Source organism: Miniopterus natalensis, chromosome 8 (genome assembly GCF_054644295.1).
Source record: "Miniopterus natalensis isolate mMinNat1 chromosome 8, mMinNat1.hap1, whole genome shotgun sequence".
NCBI classification, from domain to species: Eukaryota; Metazoa; Chordata; class Mammalia; order Chiroptera; family Miniopteridae; genus Miniopterus; species Miniopterus natalensis.
This window is the reverse complement of record NC_142088.1, coordinates 13,392,444-13,412,016: the sequence shown is the minus strand read 5'-3', so window position 1 is coordinate 13,412,016 and position 19,573 is coordinate 13,392,444. Positions and strand designations below refer to the sequence as shown.

Below are 19,573 nucleotides of genomic sequence, written 5' to 3'. Positions count from 1 at the left end.
TGCCCTCTTTCTTGTGGGCATTGCCCTTGCCACAGAGGACTGGCTGGACTCCAAAACCTCATTAATAGAGGCACTAAGGATTCCCACTTTGTGATCAAGTCACAAATATACTGAGCACTATTTACATCGAAGACACTGACCTTGGAGAACTGGTTGCAGCTCACTCGTTGCCCATGCCATTCATGAGGGGAGAGCTTTGCAAGTTCATGATGTAAATAAGATTGTCTGCCTTATTTTTAAATACTTTTTTTAAAAAAAATAAAACTTTTCAAGTACTTTAAAAATAACCACTTATATTCAAACATAGTATTTATAATGTAAATTGTAGTGCTTTGCAAAGTTAATTGCAAACTATTTTTAGCTTGTTATTGAGACAGGAAATTTCTATTACTAAATATACTTCTTTAACACTTTAAAAAATTTGTGATACACTCCATAGATCAATCCAGATTGTATATAGTTTTCATGGTCCCTCAAAACCCTTAAATGTGATTTGTACCTTTGTCCTATTTGCAAGTAATCCACTTTCTGAATTGGATCTTCTCCTCCTGACTCTCTGGGCCCGTGGGGTAGTGTTCAGCCAGTGATGGAAGGGACTGAAGATGGAATTCATTGCCTTTACTCCCAAACTGTCCCTTCCTAGTCTCCCTCCACCATCTCCCCAGTTTCTCGTGCCATCCTCAAATTCACTGTTTCCCTTCTTCTTGCTGCCCCTTCCTGACACCACCCAATAAAACAACCAGGGACAGTGCCTTCCTCATCTTTGTGTTCTTTCTCCTACCTAGCCCAGTGCCTGGTGCATGGTAAGTTTTCAGTGAAAGTTTGTTGGATTGTGATTATTCCGAAGCCCAATTTAAAATCTTTGGTATTGGGTTTTAACCTGCAAGATGAATATTAGAACTTAGGGGCACAGTATACAGATTAATTATGATATCCTGTGTTCTCAGCCTGATTTTTACTTCATGCAGCCAGTAGGCCAGGGCTCCTCTTTTGTGTGTGTGGCCAGCTTGCATAAATAGAAGCCACTGGAGAGAGTGCCCCATGCTGAGCTTATTATCAACCCCATAGCATGAAGGCATTTGCTGAACTTCCAGTTGATTTCAGAGTATTTTTTTAAAAAAACAAAACAGTTTTTGATTATTTTATTTCTCTACCTTTGACTTTCTCTTTGTATTCTCAATTCAGCAAAGGTTTCTAGGACACCTACCATGTCTCCACAATTATACTAGGTCCACTGGCCCTAAAAAATGAACAAGATTCACCTTAGGTCACAGTCCAGGGAAGGGGGAGGCAGGAGGGGAGATGAGTGGCTAAAAATTAAGGAAGCAGACACCTTGGCTCCCTGCTTTTTTATAAGACTGTAGAGATCAGTCCTGTTTCCAGGAAGATTGTTAGTGAAAGATAGGGTTTTTATTTTAACTGGTGACATCTTCTCTAGCCATGTGGCAGGGACTAGACGGTCTTGCTCACTGCCTCCTGTGAGCAAATGAGGGAGCTGGGTATGTGAAGGACCACCTCTGGTTTCAGCCAGATGGGCAAAAACCTGGGTTCCGGGCTCCTCTCCTCAGTCCCACCACCACCACCACAGTTTTGGTTTCGACATTGCTCTTAGATGTGCTGGTGCGACCCTTACTGAGGAACAACAGGTTTTAAATCCCTATAAATCTCATCGAGTAACGACATCGGTGACATTAGGTATTACATTGTACAGTGGACTCTAGGTTAAGACGTGGGGAATGTTATTTCTGTATTTAGTGTACAGGAAAGTCTAACAAGTGAGTATCTTTTTTTTTTTTTTTTAAATATATCTTTATTGATTTCATAGAGAGGAAAGGAGAGGGATAGAGAGATAGAAACATCAATGATGAGAGAGTCATTGATTGGCTGCCTCCTGCACGCCTCCGACTGGGGATCGAGCCTGCAACCCGGGCATGTGCCCTGACCGGGAATTGAACCCCAATCGCCTGGATCCCAGGTCGATGCTCAACCGCTGAGCCATGCCCGGCCGGGCAAACACCTGACATCTTGCATTTGCTGCTAGAAAGCAAATTAGTGCCCAGTGATAGAATGCCGTGATTCGTGATTTTTGCCCGCCTCATTCCTGCTTCTTCCCTTTCCTTCTGTTTCTCATATGGGGTTTTATTCAGCCTTTAAAACCACTTCATGTTTTCTGCGGTGACAGCCCTGCTACTTGGCCCTGGGGAGTCTAAGAGGCTGTGTGTGTGTCTGTCCTTCCTCCACAGCATAACTGGGGATGGGATTATTCCGGCTCCTCTAACCTGGGCGAGCTGAAGCTCCTGCTGGAGGAAGCGGTCATGCTGCGGCGCCTCAAATCTGATGTCCTTTCTCAGCTCCCAGCCAAGCAGCGCAAGATGGTGCTGATGGCCCCGGGCCAGATCAGCGCCAAAGCCCGCGCGTCCCTGGATGCCGCGGCCAAGGCAGTGACCACCAAGGACAAATCTGTGAGTCTGGCTGGACGCGGGGGCTTGGGCGGTGCTCTGCGGAGGTTACCCAGAGCTCTCTGAGCCTACCTTTCAGTCATCTCTTCCCGCCTCCCTGGGCAAGGACAGTGAGCCCTGGTCATTTTTCAGCCTACCTAGTCTACTTAGAAAATCTCTTAATTTGCAGTTTTATGCTTATGTAGATCACTGTTGATGGGTGGTCATAAAAATAAACCCCAGGGCAACTGTGGATGATGATATATATTCTGAATCCCTCAGAGAAAGTTGGAATTTATGCTTAGTGTATTCTGAGAATGCCTCAGTATAGGAACAGTTGTTAGAAATTAGCTCTACGTGTATTTGATATCTATCTATATATATATAAACTCTAACCATCCCATGTCATTTGCTTTAGTCAGAATCACAAATTGACGGTTATTTAACAAAATTGAGTTATCAACCCCTCTTAATCCTTTGCCTCCTTATTATAGTCATTTATGGTTGGCAGGAAGTTGGCAGGATCCCCATTTTACAGACAGGGAAGCTGTGGCTCATGAGGGTGTGATTTGCCTGAGATCTCATGACTTCTGTGTGGGGGAGCTGAGGCTGTATCCAAGCCTGTTACCCCTATGGTGGTTTTATCTTTTCAAGACACTTTTCATTTCATATCTATCGTTAGTGCCTTACTATGTTCATACCACAAGATAATCTGCACCAGCTCCATTTCGGTCCTCTTGGGACAAAACCTTGCAATTTTCATTGCTAAGAAAATAACAGTCATTGACATTTTTTGACATTATCATAAAGCATTATCTGGGCTTTATTATCCTGTATAAAGAAACTTAGGTCTAAATGAGATCTCAGCCTTCTGGAAGATTGAAAATACCTAAGAGTAACAAGAGACAGAATGTGTGTTTTTTTGTTTTTTTTAATGTTGTACCCTGTGCTTGAGCAGACTGACTGGTAACTTTGAAGAAACAGAGAGGGTAGGGTAGAGGATACACGGGTCAACAGTCAAGCTGTATTTAATTTATACCATATTACGAATAATAATCTGGGTGGCCTGGAGGAAAGGAGCAGGCATAATCTCCTGGTGGAGTTTTCAACGTTCCACAATGTTGATGTGAATGTACAGACCAGTGGTTCAGGAATTATACTTCAATGGAACCATGAGTGGAGCCACAGTGTTCTTTTGCTAAAATCAGTCTTGGTGGTCTTTTCTAGAGATAAAAATTCAGCTAATGGAAATTTTTTGCTCAGTTTTAAGTTTTTTCGTATAGCTTCCCTAAACTATTAAGGTCTACTAATTTCTATCCACTCATGAACTCCGCCAGATAAGAAAGCCAATTAATAAGTACAGCAAATAGAACATTAGTGGGGAAAATTCAGACGTGATGTTTTTAGATGTGAAGATCTGAATATCAAATGCTATGCTTTAGTTCCTGGTGTGTGTGATGGGAGTATGTCTGTTGGTATTCTGTGGCTTCCCCAGAGGGACACCCTTGCCTGTACCCGGTCTACTTCCTGAACCAGGCTGAGAACAGCCAACATAGACAACTGAAAAGGCAGTCAGTGGGCATTAGAACTGAGGATGAAATCCCATTAACTGGCCAACAGGCAACTGTAAATTGTGCCATGTGGCCAAAAAGAAAACGAGATGTGTGGGAATTCTGTACTTAGTGCAGCAAGGATTGAAGACATTTTTTAAACTTTCTGCTAACTTGCATCGTTCCTCAAGTTAGGTGAGTGGCTCTTCCAGCGATTTCAGATGTAACCTGAGAGTTTGATTTTCTGAGTTTACCAGCAGTGCTGTGAAATTGTTCAGGCTGAGCAATGGGAATCACAGTGTTGGGTGTTTTATAACTGGTAGCTATGCAAATCCCTTAAATTATTTGAGATATGTTGATGTTTTCTTACCTAAAAAAGGAAGCTATGGCCTGCCCCATGGCTTGGTGCTGGAAAATACATCAGCAGGATGCCACCTGCTCGGAATCGCACCTGTAGGGCTATTATCATCTCTGCTTCTTTATCATCCCAGAGCCTTAATGGTCTTTTGCAGATTATGAAAATGAAGGCTAAATTGACGTATAATTCTTCAAGAATCCAGCAGAGAGAGCGCCTAGAGCTCTTCCCAGTCCTATCTTGAGAGTTGCTATCGGCTTCCATGGGGTCCTAAGAAAATGAAAAGTATGTTCCTGAAAGAGAAGTTGAGTCGATAGAGATTACCTTCAGTGTGATGCTGAAGCCAGATACTAAATTAATTCTGATAATAAGATAAATCCTTGAAAATGTGCTCCTCCTCTGTGTTCTTTCATGTAAATTCATCTTTATAACGGAAAACCCAAGTGGAAAACAAGTTTATGAGCTTTGCGGTTTGGAACATCAGAACCTTTCTTAGCCTAAAGCCACGGATTTGGCACTGCCCTAACTTAACTCAGGAAGGGGAACCAGTGTCAGCTGAGAGCTGGGCTTGATGGCATTGACATCCTTCCAAACCTTGACCAGCTATGAAATCCTGAGCCAAAAGAGTTAAAATGGGGAGTCATGTTTTTATGGTTTTGGTCAAATAAGTAGGCCCTATGGGATCTATAGAAAGTCACCCCATTTTTATAGTTACCTTTTAAAGTTACCTTTTAGGTTTCCCTGCAGTTTTGTACAATTTGGTGGCTCCAGCAAAGCACTGCTGACCCATCAAGAAGGATTTTTTCTTTGTTCCCTCACACCTTCCCATCTGGAGGAAGACATTTTTTAAAAAGCATTAAGTCACAGAAGCCCAGGTGAAACAGCCAATTTATAAAATATAATGTACAACTAAAGCCTTTTCTCATTTTCAGCTGAAATAATAGATACTCTTCAACTAAGAAAAGCTGGCTCTAATCATCTTTTGTCTAAAGACATTTTTTGATCAGCAAGACCAAGAGCAGAAAATGGAACAAGTCCATGCAGACTTCCTGGTGACAGTATCAGTTCACCCTTCTGCCGCTTGACAGTCCGTTCAAATTTCCAACATAGAAAAAGAAATTGGAAACCCCAGTGGGTCTAATTTAATAAAAGTCCAGGAGACAGGAACAGAAAAATGCAGGTAATTTAAAATTTCCTGGCCCGTGGCTGGCAAAAGAAATGAGATCACTTATGGACTAGTATTCTGTCTACTCAGTTTGGGGGAGTTTTTTAAAGATAAAACTGTTGAGCCCTGGCCAGTGTGGTTCAGTGGTTAGACCATCGGCCCCTCACACTTAAGAGTCTTAGGTTCAACTCCAGGCATATACCTGGGTTGCAGGTTTGATTCCTGGCGCTGTTTGGGGCGCATGCGGGAGGCAACCAGTTGATGTGTCTCTCGCACATCAGTGTTTCTCTCTCTCTCACTCCCCTCCCCCCTTCCTCTCTCTGAAAGTAATGGAAAAAATATCCTCAGGTGAGGATAAATAAATAAATAAAAATTTAAAAATAAAAGACCTAGAGGGAAGACACTATTTAAAACAAGAAGCTTTTTTGGCTATTAGCATTTTTGCTAGTGAAGGAGACAGCTGCCCTACCGTCTCTGGGAGCCTAGAGTGATAGTAAATGTTACCTTATATCATGAGGAAACTGAACATCTCCTGTGTTAGCATTCTTTATTAGGATTTATTTAGATGCAAACTATAGAGAAAACATAGTTTTTTCTCCTGGGAAGTCATTTACCTTATGTGGGAGACAGTCCAAAAACATGTGAATAAGGGTTTTGAGATGATACAAGAATAAACTAGTTGTGGTCAGTTGGAATTGATTTAGCAAGTCTTGGATGGAGGTGAGCTTTATCATTTGGGTATGGACACAGCTTGGCAGAAGAAAGGGGGAGGCAAAGAACATGTGCAGTGACATGTCCTGTGTAAGTTGTCCCCAGGCTGTAGTGAATAGGTATATATGCTTAGCAAGGCTGCACTTCAGCCGATCATGGTGCAGCTCCACCTGAAACGCCTTTCCAAAGCACCTCCACATTCCTTGCCCCCTTGGGTTCTCACACCAGTTCTCACAGGTGACAGAGTGGCTATTATGCCATGTCTCCGATGACAAAGCTGGAGCTCAGGTAGTTCCTATGACTTCGCTGCAGTGAGTGGTAAGTCTCTGTCTCCTGGCTCTGGCGATTGGTGTTAATGCTTTAGGATTTGTAATGCTCATAGTGGCGATAACTACGTCGGCTTAGCCCTTAGTCCTCAGAATGGGAGACTTTCAACCCTCAACTTCTCTTTCTACAGAAAGGACAGCAGAGAGAAGCCCTTCTTCTCTTCTACAACAGAACAGCTGAAGCTAAAATCCCGTGTGTTATGTAAGTGGTCACTGAGTGCCAACCTCTCTCTCATCTTTAAAAAGAAATACCTGTTTTCTTAGTCTGCCAGAATGGTTGTACTGTGAGATGGGATCAGAGAGTCCAGTTACTGCCACCTTGAACGTAAGGGTCAGGGCACCAGAGCCTCATCACCCACAGGCATGAGCAGGCTTGCCCCTGGGGCGCCAACAGGATGTGTGTGGGTCCCTGAGATTCCATTGTTACCCAAGTGAACTGGAGTTACTGTCACTTACAGGAGGGGGGGGTGACCCAGACACTAAAGGGAACTTTTCATTCTGCTAGGAGAACTGGGCTCTCTTGCCTGTAGGAAAATATCAGGGGTTTTGTGAAAGACTGAGAAAGCTGCCTTATGGTGATTCTCTGGTCTTCTCCAAAGACATTAAGTTTCAGCCATTATTTACCTATGTAAAAAAGAGAATCTCAAAGTTAGTTCTCCTTCCACCTTATAAACTAAATCTGAAATAATAATTTCTATTCTAAAATTATTCACTGACTTAAAAAAAACTCAATTGTCTTTCTTAAGAGTCACCCACTCATGTTCAGATAGCACTGTGGTGGAAGCTTGAGGCTACTCTGATGACGTGCAGTTTGTCTCATTTTTTTATTGTTTAACATTCACATGAGACTCTGGCAGGATAATGGTCCAAGTGATTGAGTTTCAATGAAAATGAATGTGGTGTGACTTGAGCAGTGCCAGATTGGCTGTGGGGACCAAGATCTGTGGATAAATCGAGACACACAGCCTCCCCACCCTCTCACTCAGCTGCCAGCTCTCCAGCTTCTCCTCTGCACCCTTAGTGAGAGTGAGTTCACCGCTGTTACTCTCATCTAAAATTCTCCACACAGGCTGCCAAATGTTGGCCAGCTCTCCTTTGCCCTCTGGGCACGGCCCTTTTCATTTATGACACTGTGAGGAGACTAATGAACTTCAGATGTGTTTTTGTGGCCTGGAAACTTATCTTGAAAAAACAAATCCGAATTACCCCCACTGACCCATTTCTCACATGCTGCCGAAGAACAGATGGCAAGGGTGTCAGTCCTCTCCCTCACTCCCTCAGCTCATGACCTACAAAATTCAGGGTTTGTTGAGTGCTGGGCCTAGAACCAGTCATTTTCCTTAGAAGTTGTAAATCTAATCATTTTGCCACCTTATAAATACACTTGGTAATACCTTGTCTTAGTCTGTTCAGGCTGCCATAAAAAAATGCCATAGACTGATAGACTGTGGTGGCTTAACCAACAAATATTTCTCATAGTTCTAGAGGCTGGGAAGTCCAAGTTCAGAATCTGGTGAGGGTTCTCTTCCTGGCTTGCACACAGCCGCCTCCTCACTGTGTCCTCACGTGGTGGAAGGGGCAAGGGTGCTCTCTGGGATCTCCTTGATGAGAGCCCTCATTCCATCACCTCCCATAGGCCCTACCTTCCCGTACCATCACATTTATGAGTTCTGGGAGGGGATACAACACTCAGTCCATAACATACCTATACGTACTTTTTCAAAATTCCATTGTAAATTGTATAGTGCTGTATCATTTCCAACAGTTCTGAGATCTGTTAACTCATATTTACAGCCTCTTTGTGAAATCAGTAGAAGAAGTTATTTTGGCCCCATTTTTTAAATGCAAACTCTGAGTAAACCTCATGGAAATCTCTGTACCTGAGAGTCACATAGCTAGTAAGTGGAAATTAGATTATAAATCTTAAAACTCATCCCTGGCCAGGTAGCTCAGTTAGTTAGAGTGTCATCCTGGTATACCAAGGTTGTGGGTTCAATCCCCAGTAGGGCACATACAAGAAGCATGGATGGGTAGAGCAGCAGGTTGATTTCTTTTTTTTCCTCTCACTCTCAAATCAACAGGTAGTGAAAAAAAGAATGATTAAGATGGTAGAATTTTTTTTAATCTTAAAATGAATTTTCTCTGCTAGGTTTTTTTTGTTTGTTTTTTTTTGGCTGCTGTCTGTTTCCTAAATGGGCATCTTTCAATACAAAAGCCAAGGTTATTGTGGTAGGCAGATATTTCTGGCCTGGTGACTTAGGGATGTGTGGAAGGGCAGAGCAGTGAAGCTGTGTCTGAGACATAGAGGGGCGAGAGGCATTAGGAATATTTGGGCCTGTGGTAATTATGAACAGGCAAGTTGATCTTATGGTCTTGTGACTTCTTAATACTGTAGCAATAAACATTTTTGCTTATATCATGGCAAATTTTATGTCTCTCAAACTAATTAAAGTAGATTCTGTTTAGTACCAACGATTCACAAATTGAACTCAAATACATACCCTGGCTGGCCATAGTGTTATTTGAAAATAATCCTTAGATGTTTAGAGGACAGTCTACTTACCTTTCTACCACCTGCTTGTAACAGGAAACCTTTGAGATTTGTTCTGCTCTAAGGAGGGCAATGTCTGTTCTCTGCCCAAACACACCTACTTGTGTGGATGGTCTCAGGCAGAGCAAGTGCACCTTCTGTCCCTGAAGCTCACCTTCCCACTGCCCTGCTGGAGCAGCGACCTGTGCTGGGACTGTGAACCCCCTGCAGGGTGCTAGTCCTGGGTCAGCCTCCAGGGTGTGCTGGTGGGGTGACTCTCCCCTACAGTCCTTCCTTTAAGGCCACCGCTGAAGATAAGGGCAGGAAGTCAAGAAAAAAACAGTGTGCCCTGGCCGATGTGGTTCAAGTGGTTGGAGCATCATCTAGTACACCAAAAGGTTGTGGGTTCAATCCCTGGTTGATCAGCATGCAGGAGGCAGCCGATCAGTTCTCTCCCACATTGATGTTTTTTTCTCCCCCTCTCTCTTCTCTCTCTCTCTCCTCCCCCTCTCTAAAACAAATTTTAAAACATTTAAAAACAAAAAACTATTAAAAGAAAAAAAAAAGAAAAATCGCAGTGCATAGAAGAGAAGTAAATTAAAGGAAGAGTGAAGCCCCTCTATTCCTTTGCCTCAGGATTGAACTCACTTACCACTGACTCATCTGCTGGCCCTGTACTTGGCAGCCTAATGGGAGGGAGCTAGAGAGCTCTCCCTGACCTTCTCGCCAGGATTATTACTTAGGTCTCAATATTACACTTCCAGAAATTTGATTGCTGTCAAGAATCCCTTAATTCCCTGCCTTGGCATTTTCAATCTATAGACGACACTTTGATTTGTATTGAAAATACATTATAATGATGGTAGCAGCCAGAGTACAAACTGTTAATTATCTTCGTGATCCCAGGTAATAAGAATGTTTCAGTAACATATCAGAGATACATAAAACATAAAGACACTTCAGTTTGTTTATATATGGGAGAGGGCAGGAGTATGGAAGAACTCTCTCTGCACATGGCAGAAGATGACTTGCTTCCCACAGCTCCTAATTTTGCATCTGTTCAAGTGACCTGGCATGAGGGAAAGGGAGAGAGGTGAGCTCTCAGGGAAGGGAGAGAATGGGCAGGGCAGATTCCCCAAAGGTGTCTGCTACAGGTACAGTCACTTTTCAGTAATTAACCTCAACTGGATGAGCATATGTGTAATTTGTGGTGTCATTGTCAAATGCAGTGAATATATCCTGGACCTGCTGGAAAGTGGGAGAGAGAAGTTTCTAGTGTTTGCGCACCATAAGTTGGTTCTGGATGCAATAACTAAAGAGCTTGAGAGAAAGGTAAGCTCCCTTTGAAATTCCCCACTCGATGCTTTCATTGTTTGTGGCGGCTGCTAAGTTGTTCTGAGCAGGCTGAGGTCAGATCAGCAAAGAAGTGAGATGATGGTTTCCAGAAACAGTGCTGAAGAATTATTCTTGTTTGTAGAACCACGAGGCGAGTCAGAGTATTTCCCCAGCGCTATCATTTAACTCCCTCCGTTCTCTGTACAGATATCCCAAGAATCTTGCTTTTTGAACATCTCCCTGTGGGTCTTCATCATTCTGTGTAAATAATTAGGAAACTGACAAGAGATGAGGTAGCAGAAATTGTTCTCCTGTGGAGACAAGTATTTGTATGAATATCTCCTCTTTCTTCCTTTTGTTCCTCATCACTGTCGAAATGGCTTGGTTCATTGTACATGGCCATGCGCAGACTCAAACGCAGAGTTTTGTGCCCCTCAGTAAATCGAGTGAAAAATACCTAGAAGATTTCCTAGGATGTTCATGAAAACTTAACACATCATATTTTTACCCTTTTTTCATTTTTGGTTAAATTTAGGATCATAAATTACCTTTTGTTTTCCTTCATCTTTTACATTTATTTACTATTTAGAGAGATATATGACAAACTCCTGTTTCCCCCATCCAGATTTAATAAATGAGAAGTTTTGCTGTATTTATTTCAGTTTATATTTTAAGTAATAACATATGTGTGCCCCCTCAGTAGCCCTCTAATTCATTCCCCTTTCTTCCTCCCCACGTATAATCTGTACCCTGAATCCTTCCCTGCCCTGTTCCCACAGCAGGTGCAGCACATCCGCATCGATGGTTCCACCTCCTCGGCAGACCGAGAGAGTCTGTGCCAGCAGTTCCAGCTGTCGGAGAGGCACGCCGTGGCTGTGCTGTCCATTACCGCCGCTAACATGGGCCTCACCTTTTCCTCGGCCGACCTGGTGGTGTTTGCTGAGCTGTTTTGGAACCCCGGGGTAAGGGGCACAGAAGACTTGAAGTCCCTGGGCATGCTCATGGCTGCAGAGGGGAAGGAGCTAGTGTCAGTGGGGAAGACAGGTTTCGGAGAGCTGTCTCTGGGGCCAGTCGCATCTTCTTCCATCTGTTTCCATTAGCCCTCAGAAACATTTATTTTCCACATTTATTGGCTAGCTCTTAGATCTTCACAACAACCTCCTACATAGTAGTACCAACTCCATCTTATCGGTGGGAAAACTGAAGTTTCAGAAGGCTAGAAGGAATCTTAGAAGTCATCTCTCCATGAGGAAATTGGGGCACAGATAGGTGCGTAGCATTCACCAAAGAGGAGCCCGTGGCAGCACCAGGCCTCAGCCTAGGCCTCTGGCTTTCCACCCTGTGACCCTTTTGTCAACCATCACTGTGAGCTGCTTTGGCCATTGGGGCCACAACAGGGTGACCGCAGTGGGTGTTCCCTGGACATGGCCATTGTACCCGCTGGCCTTATCTGCTCAGCTGAGGGCTGTGACAGCAGATAGAAGGTATTTGTTTGGATTCATAAAATGTTCTCCTGAGCTCCACAGGGAGTTTGTTTCCCTTTGCATGTTCTCACATAGTGTGGCTCTCACTGGCCATGCATGGTGACCACTTTAGTGATGGGTGGACTTTGAGGTGGAATGCATTTTATACTGGAAACAATGATCCTGGTTTTCATTGTTCCTTGCAGAGCTTCCGCTATATAAAACCCGCCCTATCTCCATCACATGTGGCTTCTCCCTTTGGTGCAGTGTGTTGATCTAGCTAGGAGATAACTGTTCTTATTTCACGGAGAGAAGAGTGCATGTGCCAGTTCCCTTTGTCTGCCCTTCATCACAGCCTGATGGCAGAGCTGATGCTCACTCCTCTTCATAGTGCCTAGCGCCATGCACAACAGGAGAGGCCACCCACAGCTACTCAGCTGCAGGTTTACTTCCCTAACCCATGTTCCATTTGGTTCTTTTGTCAGGTGGTGGGTCATTTGTAGGTAGAGGCTCGTGGGCCCTCCACCCTGAGACACAGCAGTGAAGTCCTTTGAGGAAGAACATTGTGGGGCTTGGGGGCCAGGGCCTGCCTGCTGTGGGGCTGAGCTGCTTTGGGCCTTGACCTACTCTGACCCCCGCGCTTTGCAGGTGCTGATGCAGGCTGAGGACCGGGTGCACCGAATTGGACAGTTAAACTCCGTGGGCATCCACTACCTGGTGGCAAGAGGCACAGCTGATGACTACCTTTGGTATGGCCAGCCACTGGCCTGGCTCTTGGGGTTGAGCAAGGGTGGACACTGAGGATGTATGTCCTTTCCTCCCTAAGGGCTCTGCTTGTGCTAAGGGCTTCTTCCCACTTTCATCATGACCATGTCTGCTCCTTCCCAGTGTTCCCTGGGGGCCTGCAAGTGCATGAGGAAATCATGTAGTAATAAGGGGGTGTGGCTTCTTCCCTACTGGCCCGAGACAAGGAAGGAGAACTGATGGTGATGAAATATAGGTCAAATTTGCAAAACATTCAGTTTCCAGTTGTGGAGGCACTTGCTGAAACAGAGTGACAGCCCCCTTTGTCCTTCATGATGTGCATTGGGACAGTAAGGCCCCATCTTACAGCCGCTGGACCCCTGGGACAAAGTGGCTCACCCTGGGCCATGTGGTGCTTCATCAACACAGCTGTGGGTTCATGTCTGTTAACCTAAGGAAAAAAAATCACAAAGTGCTCTTTCCCAGTCCCATTTCCCCCTTCCTGGCTGTAAGTTTCCCGATTATCTTCGTTTCCACTACTCATCTGCTTCCAGCCTTATGACTAAGGGGTCCTATCTCTGCAGTGTGTGCTACTCATCCCTACTTCCTTCTCTTGATTTGGTGGGTTTGTTAATTGGGCAGCTCATAACAGCACCAGGTTCAAAATGTTGCAATGAGGCAGCATTTATTCCCTACACATCTTCTAGTAGAAAGAATTTTGAACCTGATGTTATGAGCCCAAAATTGGTTGGTTCACAGTTGAGAGGAGGCAGATACTTCAGGTGGGCATCTGTGCCTTGAGAGAGCTGAAGATGTGAAACAGTAAGCATGTCACTGCTCCCCGGAGAATAAGGAGGGTGGCCCATGTTCATCAGTCTGCAGTTCTGTGTAGGTTGGACTCACTGCAGCTCATTTCTCCCCAACAGGCCCCTGATCCAAGAGAAGATTAAGGTTCTGGGTGAAGCTGGGGTTTCTGAGGCCAATTTTTCAGAAATGATGGAAGCCACTGATTACGTCTACAAGGTAACAGCAGCACGTGGCTCCTCCCGCGGGGGCAGGAGGAGGCATTAAGCTGCCTGCCAGCCCTCGGGTCCTGAGCAGGAAGGTGTGAATCACTCCTGGGGCCTCCCCCAGCCCAGGAGCTGAAAGTGATGGTCTGCGGTGATTCTCAGTTCAGTCTATGTGTGCATCCTTTATGGGTGGCGATGGCACTGACTCCTCCTGCTTTGACCTTCACTCAGAGATTCTCGTAGCACCACGGCTTCCAAATGCTGCCCTTTCCATTAGGCCTTCCCTGTGGCAGCTGTTGAGTTATTGCAACAACCCATAGCAGGGCTGCCCCCCTGAACGTGTCCCCAGCACAGAATGAGGAATGTTCAAAACCAGGTAGTGTTTTTATAGAACTTACTTCTCCTCAGTCATTGCATTTTATTCTGATTGTCTCCCATTCTATAGAGGTGTAAACTGAGGCATGCATAACAGTGAGACTTGCCCACAGTCGCAGGCTTTGTGAAGCCAGCCCAGGGTACCTGGCTTCCCAGCTCCGCCCAGCACTGCTTCTGGGCCAGCCCCTCTTATTACCTAGGAGAGGAAAGGGCCAGTGCCTCCTTCCACAGCCAGGTGGGCCTTGCTGCTTTAGTGACAGGTAATTTACTGAGCAGGCCTGTGCTCACCCTCACGCAACGCCTGCCTGACAGGGAGATGTGTAGCCCCTCCCTGTGTGTTCTCTCACCAGCCACCGGCAGGAAGTCAGGGTGGAGCCTGGGTTCTTTCATCTTTCCTTTTCTTTCTGATGAAGGACCCGAAGGAGCAGACGATCTATGACCTATTCCAGAAGTCCTTTGAGGAGGACTGGAGCAATAAGGAGCTCCTGGAGGCAGTGGAGGCCTTCGACCCGGGAAGTGCCTCCGGAGCGTGTGGCTCCCAGGACTCGGGAGACATGCTGGACGAAAGCACATCGACGGGCAGTCCAGTGAAGAAAAGGAGATTTGAATTTTTTGATAACTGGGACAGCTTTACCTTTCCCCTGTAAAAAAGGCAAAAAAGCATTTATAAAAATCATGGAATTCATTAAAATAAAATGGACCTCTTTTTTTTAGAGCCTGTGCTCCTCTTGTCTTTACAGGGGAGCCAGTCTCCAGTTGCAGCGAGTTTCTAGGCCACGGGTCAGTGTTTCCTTTCCAACATCGGAATGTGTGGGTTTGTTTGGGTCTTAATTAACCTCTGCTTTCCTGCTTGAGAGAGAAATAGAGAGTAGGTGGTAGTCGTGGTAATTCATGTTCTTTAAATAATGAGGTGCTTCCTCCACAACTCCCAAAATATGAAGTTTTAAAATTGGTTGACTCAACAAAGATTTATAGTGCACTTGGTGTGTGCCAGGCACTGTTCTGGGTGCTGGCAATAATTCGCCGAACACGAGAGAAAAAGTGTGCACCTTTGCAGAGGTTATCATATCACGGAGAGGCAACAGTTATACAACCTAGGAAGAAAAATAAAGTAAGGAGGTAGGATTAACAGCAGGAGTTGAGAAGCTTTTCTGTATATAGCCAAATAGTAAGTACAAGGTATCTCTCAAAAATACATACTTACTTTAATAGCTGATTGCTCAATTGATGTTTGTTTCTTTTCAGATTTAACCCATTGGAATTAATAATTATTCAAAGTGTGTATATATTTTTGAGGGGACACCCTGTATTTTTGGCGTAATGGACCAGGTCATTGTTGGAATTACTCAACTCTGCCTCTATAGTGCGAAAATAACTAGAAAACCTGAAACAAATGATTACAGCTTTTTGCCAATAAAACACTGGTATGGACACTGGAATTTGAATTTCATATAATTTTCATGTGTCACAAGTTATTACTCTTGATTTATTTTCAATCACTTAAAAATGTAAAAACCACGCATAGCTCGCAGGCTGTGCAAAAGCAGGCAGTGGACAGGGTTTGACCTGCAGACCATAGTTTCCTAGCCCCTGGTTTAGAGCGGCACTGGCCAATATAACATAAGCCGCATATGTGATTTTAATTTTCTAATAGAGTATTTCAGAAAATAAAGGATCAAATCAGTGTTTTATTTTAACCCAGGAGATCCAAAATTCTGTCATTTCAACATACAGTCACTAAAATCCTCTCTCTCCTTCCTGAGGTTCTCCAAAGCACATTTAGCCTCCACAGCATGTAGCCTATGTATTTTCAGGCGTGCCATTTGAAGTGCACCTCTGAAATTTCTTGAGAGCCTTTTCTGTGTGAGTTAGTAAAAGACACTTAGATTTACTTCTGTAGAGACCGAGTACCTCTGGGTTTAAGGAAGGAATTCTACACTAGCTCCGCTCCTTCTGTACGCCACGGCTCAGCCCAGACACCACCCCTGCCCCCAACAACTGCTGTGTTTTCTGGAAATGTCAGTTGGAATGAAGAAAAGAAAATGTGGGCCCATCTCATCCCACTTCTGTCCCTGCCATCAGTTGTCCCCTTAAAGGGTTTTACTAAAGGTACCCCCCAGGTCGACTTGCACTGTCTCTGTCTCCCTCACCAGTCATTAAGTAAGAGTCTTGTTCCCTCAGTGACCGTGGTTAATTTCTGCCTCTAGGGCCCGATGTCAGGAAGATCCTGATAGCCTTGATCCACTTGTGCTTGAATTAATCATGTCTTTTCCTTCCTGGCTCTGCACAAGCCTTTTTCTAGGTCAGAGGGAGAGCTGGGAGTCAGCTGGAGGTGCTGTCCCCTAGCCGCTGTCTGGTTTCTGGGTTTTGCCTTGTCTCTGCATTCTTGTCTGTTGGAACCTTGATGCTTTATGAAGCTCTTTTTAGGTGAAATTTAAACTGAAAAGTGGATAAAAAGAACTCTGACTGCATTTTTTACCCCATCCTCTCACTTCTTACCAAGTTCAGGATTACAAGGTAAAAATGGCTTGGAAGCTTAAAGGGGTCCATTGGAGCAGCCTCTCATACTTGTTTTACTTTGGCTTTATGTTTACTTTGGTTTTCCTGTGGGGTCTCCGTGAAGGAAATGGATTCCTAATCACAGCGGAAAGCATTGAGATGCCTGTGAGTCACAGTCTTTTGGGTATTATGACAGCCAACAGTTACTTGATTTTGTAACACCTGCTCACAGCGAGACACACACACACACACACACACACACACGCACGCACGCACGCACGCACGCACGCACGCACACACACACACACACACACACACACACACACACACACACACACACACCCCCCACACCCCACCCCCACCCCCCCCCCCAACCCATTAAACAGATTTTGAGTACAGGTACTCTTCTGTGTCTAATCTCCCTTTTGGGGGATAAAATACAGTACACTAAGGAGTTTACAAAACAAATTTACAGTTTAACAAAATATAGGATAAACACCTGTGCAATCATGACCCCAAGGTTATGAATATAATACCTTCTAGAAGCTTTATTGTTTGGCTTTTAATGTTTAGATCTACAATCCACCTGGAGTTTATTTTTGTACATGGGGCGAGGTAAGGTCAAGGTTAATTTCTTTCCATATGAATATGCAGTTATCACCACTTATTGAAAAGACTTTCCCTTTATATACTGCTCCGCAGTGGCTTCCTTTTCACTGTTACAAATTTGATGTGAAAATTTATCTAGAAATGTATCAGTAAAAAATGACAAAGTTCTACATTCTCATTCCTTCTATTCTTAGTCCTACTTCCTAGAGGTAATAACTAAACAATCTGGGATGGAGCCATTGGTAGTATATTCCCAATGCATATAATTATACAGAAATATACAACAGGTCCTCAGATAACACTGTTTTGTTCTTCATCCTTCCATTATAACATTGATGAGATACCATAGGAAGTAACTCTTGTTTATGTCAATTAGCCTATGATAAAATTGGTTTCTTTATATGTCATTTCATTCACTTACGGTCACAGAACCTACTGACGACATTGAGGGCGTCTGTATGTAGAATTTGTTTTGACAAAAACCATATTAAACATTGAAAATGGCTTATTTCACATAATGTATCTGGCCATTTTTTCATATTGACCTATCTTATCTCTTTTAAGGGTTGCAGAATAACTCCATTCCTGATGGCTGTGTTGTCTGTGTCAGTGCTCTGTGAAACCTCCATTAAAACAACAACAACTAGAATGCATTTAAGTAAATCTGTGGAGAGAAGGAAGGAAAGAATCTATGTGCTGAATGCATTTCAGACACCGGATTCTTCCTGGGTATCCAGGACTCGGCCCTGGCAAGCTTTGCTCCCTCTTGCTGAGTCAGCCCTTTCCTGCATAGCTTGGGCCACAAGGTTCTTAACAATTCTATACAGACTTTGCTCTTGGCTATGGCCACCAGTGGAGGGGTGAAGTACCGGCAAGAGTTCTCTAGGCAGGAAGTGAAGGAACAACCTGCAGCCTGGGTCTCCAGAATAAACCCTTTCTGTCTCCAGCATGAGATGAGTTTGGGATGATGCTTGCCCCTCAGATTTCTCTGAAGGATAAGATGTTCCATATTCCCCCAGGAGAACTGGTTGACTCAACAGCTAAAAGAACTTCTCTGGAAGCGACTTTTATTTTTCTAAAAGCGAAAATGAATTTTGAGTGCTGCTGAGGAGGAGGGTGACTCACCAGAGATTTTTATTGAGACGTTTATGGATACATATTACAGTTAACAATCTGTACACCTGATGGTCCTCTGATGGGGATGGAGATTTATTAGCCCACAGATAAGACAAATTGAGATTTTATGAGAGGCACAATTCTTTGAAGCCACTGAGAGCTGATTTCATGAGAGTGCTATTTGTACATCCTCAGGCTTGCTATTTAAAAAGAATTATTCAGCTTTGACAAAATTGCTCTGAACATGAGCAGTTTCCTCCAGTTACGAAGTGTGTCATTTTCAGCCATTCTGTTGCATTCTTACTCATGCAGGGGACGGTGGTGAGGAGATGGTAAATGTTCTGAACGATGAACTGAGCTAGACTCTGGAGCCAGCCCAGGAGAGCGCGTGGGGCTGGTCATGCTGCTCGCCCAGGGCAAGTGAGCTTCACTGCTTGGCCTGGAGGCAGAGACTGAACGTTAGATAGCTTTTTTAACACTCCTTCTACTAGTCCGTTTTTGCACCAATGTGAATACATTTTTGTTTTATAGTTTTCTGGGGGCAGGGCATAGTTTTGGTAGAGAGGTTTCCAGAAATCATCCCCCAAATGCTGTGTGTTTCTCTACTAGGGAGGGAGGGACTTGCTCCTTGGGCTGCTTGCTATTCACCTTGAACAGGAAAAGGGTACATGAAGCCTGTGATGGAACTGAGAAACCTTGAGCACACCCTGCTCCCCTGGGAGACATCAGGCCGCAGTAGCTGTGACTGTAATAGGTTCATTTTGTTAAAGGTGAGGAAATTAAGGAGAAAAGGGATGGGCATATTTTTAAGGGAAAGTAGAAAGCAGATCAGTTGCAGTCCCTTGAGTATGGCAGAAGAGGAAATAGCATTGAAAAGGCATCAGGAGACTTTGAAATCAGGTCTTAATCATCATCTTAAAAATAATCACTTAGAAATGCCCACTAGGCACTTAATAAAAGTTATTTCATTCTCCCAAGAACCTTACAAGGGGTATGGAGTACTCACTTTGCAGCTGAGGAAACAGCTTGAATAGTGATATAGTAGAAAGAGGACTGGTCTGTAAGTCATTTATTAGCGGTATGACCTTGAGCAAGTCATTTGACCTCCATGGGCCTCTGTTCCCGGTATGGGTTAATTATCTCTAAATCCTTTTAGTGCTGACATAACTGGATTGACTCAGACAAATTAAGCCCTTTACAAACCCTTACTGTCATCACACCATGCAGCTACCATTTCCCTGTTCAACGGGTGGGTGTCCACTACCACAGACATGCCGGGCTCCCTGCTCAGTCCTGGAATGCAGAAATGCACACATGGTCCCCGCCTTTGTGGAACTGACTTGCGGT

General features: G+C 44.2%; 1 protein-coding gene across 3 annotated transcripts in view; it reads left to right on the top strand.

Annotated features, from left to right (window-relative positions):
• SMARCAL1 (SNF2 related chromatin remodeling annealing helicase 1) overlaps positions 1-15,441 on the top strand; it is a 44,140-nt gene extending 28,699 nt beyond the window's left edge. For 2 of the 3 annotated variants that reach the window (XM_016196768.2, XM_016196769.2), the window contains exons 11-17: positions 2,244-2,462; positions 6,677-6,747; positions 10,305-10,407; positions 11,190-11,372; positions 12,522-12,622; positions 13,544-13,640; positions 14,416-15,441. In XM_016196768.2, coding sequence (XP_016052254.2) covers positions 2,244-2,462; positions 6,677-6,747; positions 10,305-10,407; positions 11,190-11,372; positions 12,522-12,622; positions 13,544-13,640; positions 14,416-14,649 — 1,008 coding nt within the window. In that variant the 3' untranslated portion in view covers positions 14,650-15,441. The remainder of the gene's footprint in view (positions 1-2,243; positions 2,463-6,676; positions 6,748-10,304; positions 10,408-11,189; positions 11,373-12,521; positions 12,623-13,543; positions 13,641-14,415) is intronic. The other variant, XM_016196770.2, reaches the window with a different exon arrangement.
• Positions 15,442-19,573: the final 4,132 nt, after the last annotated feature.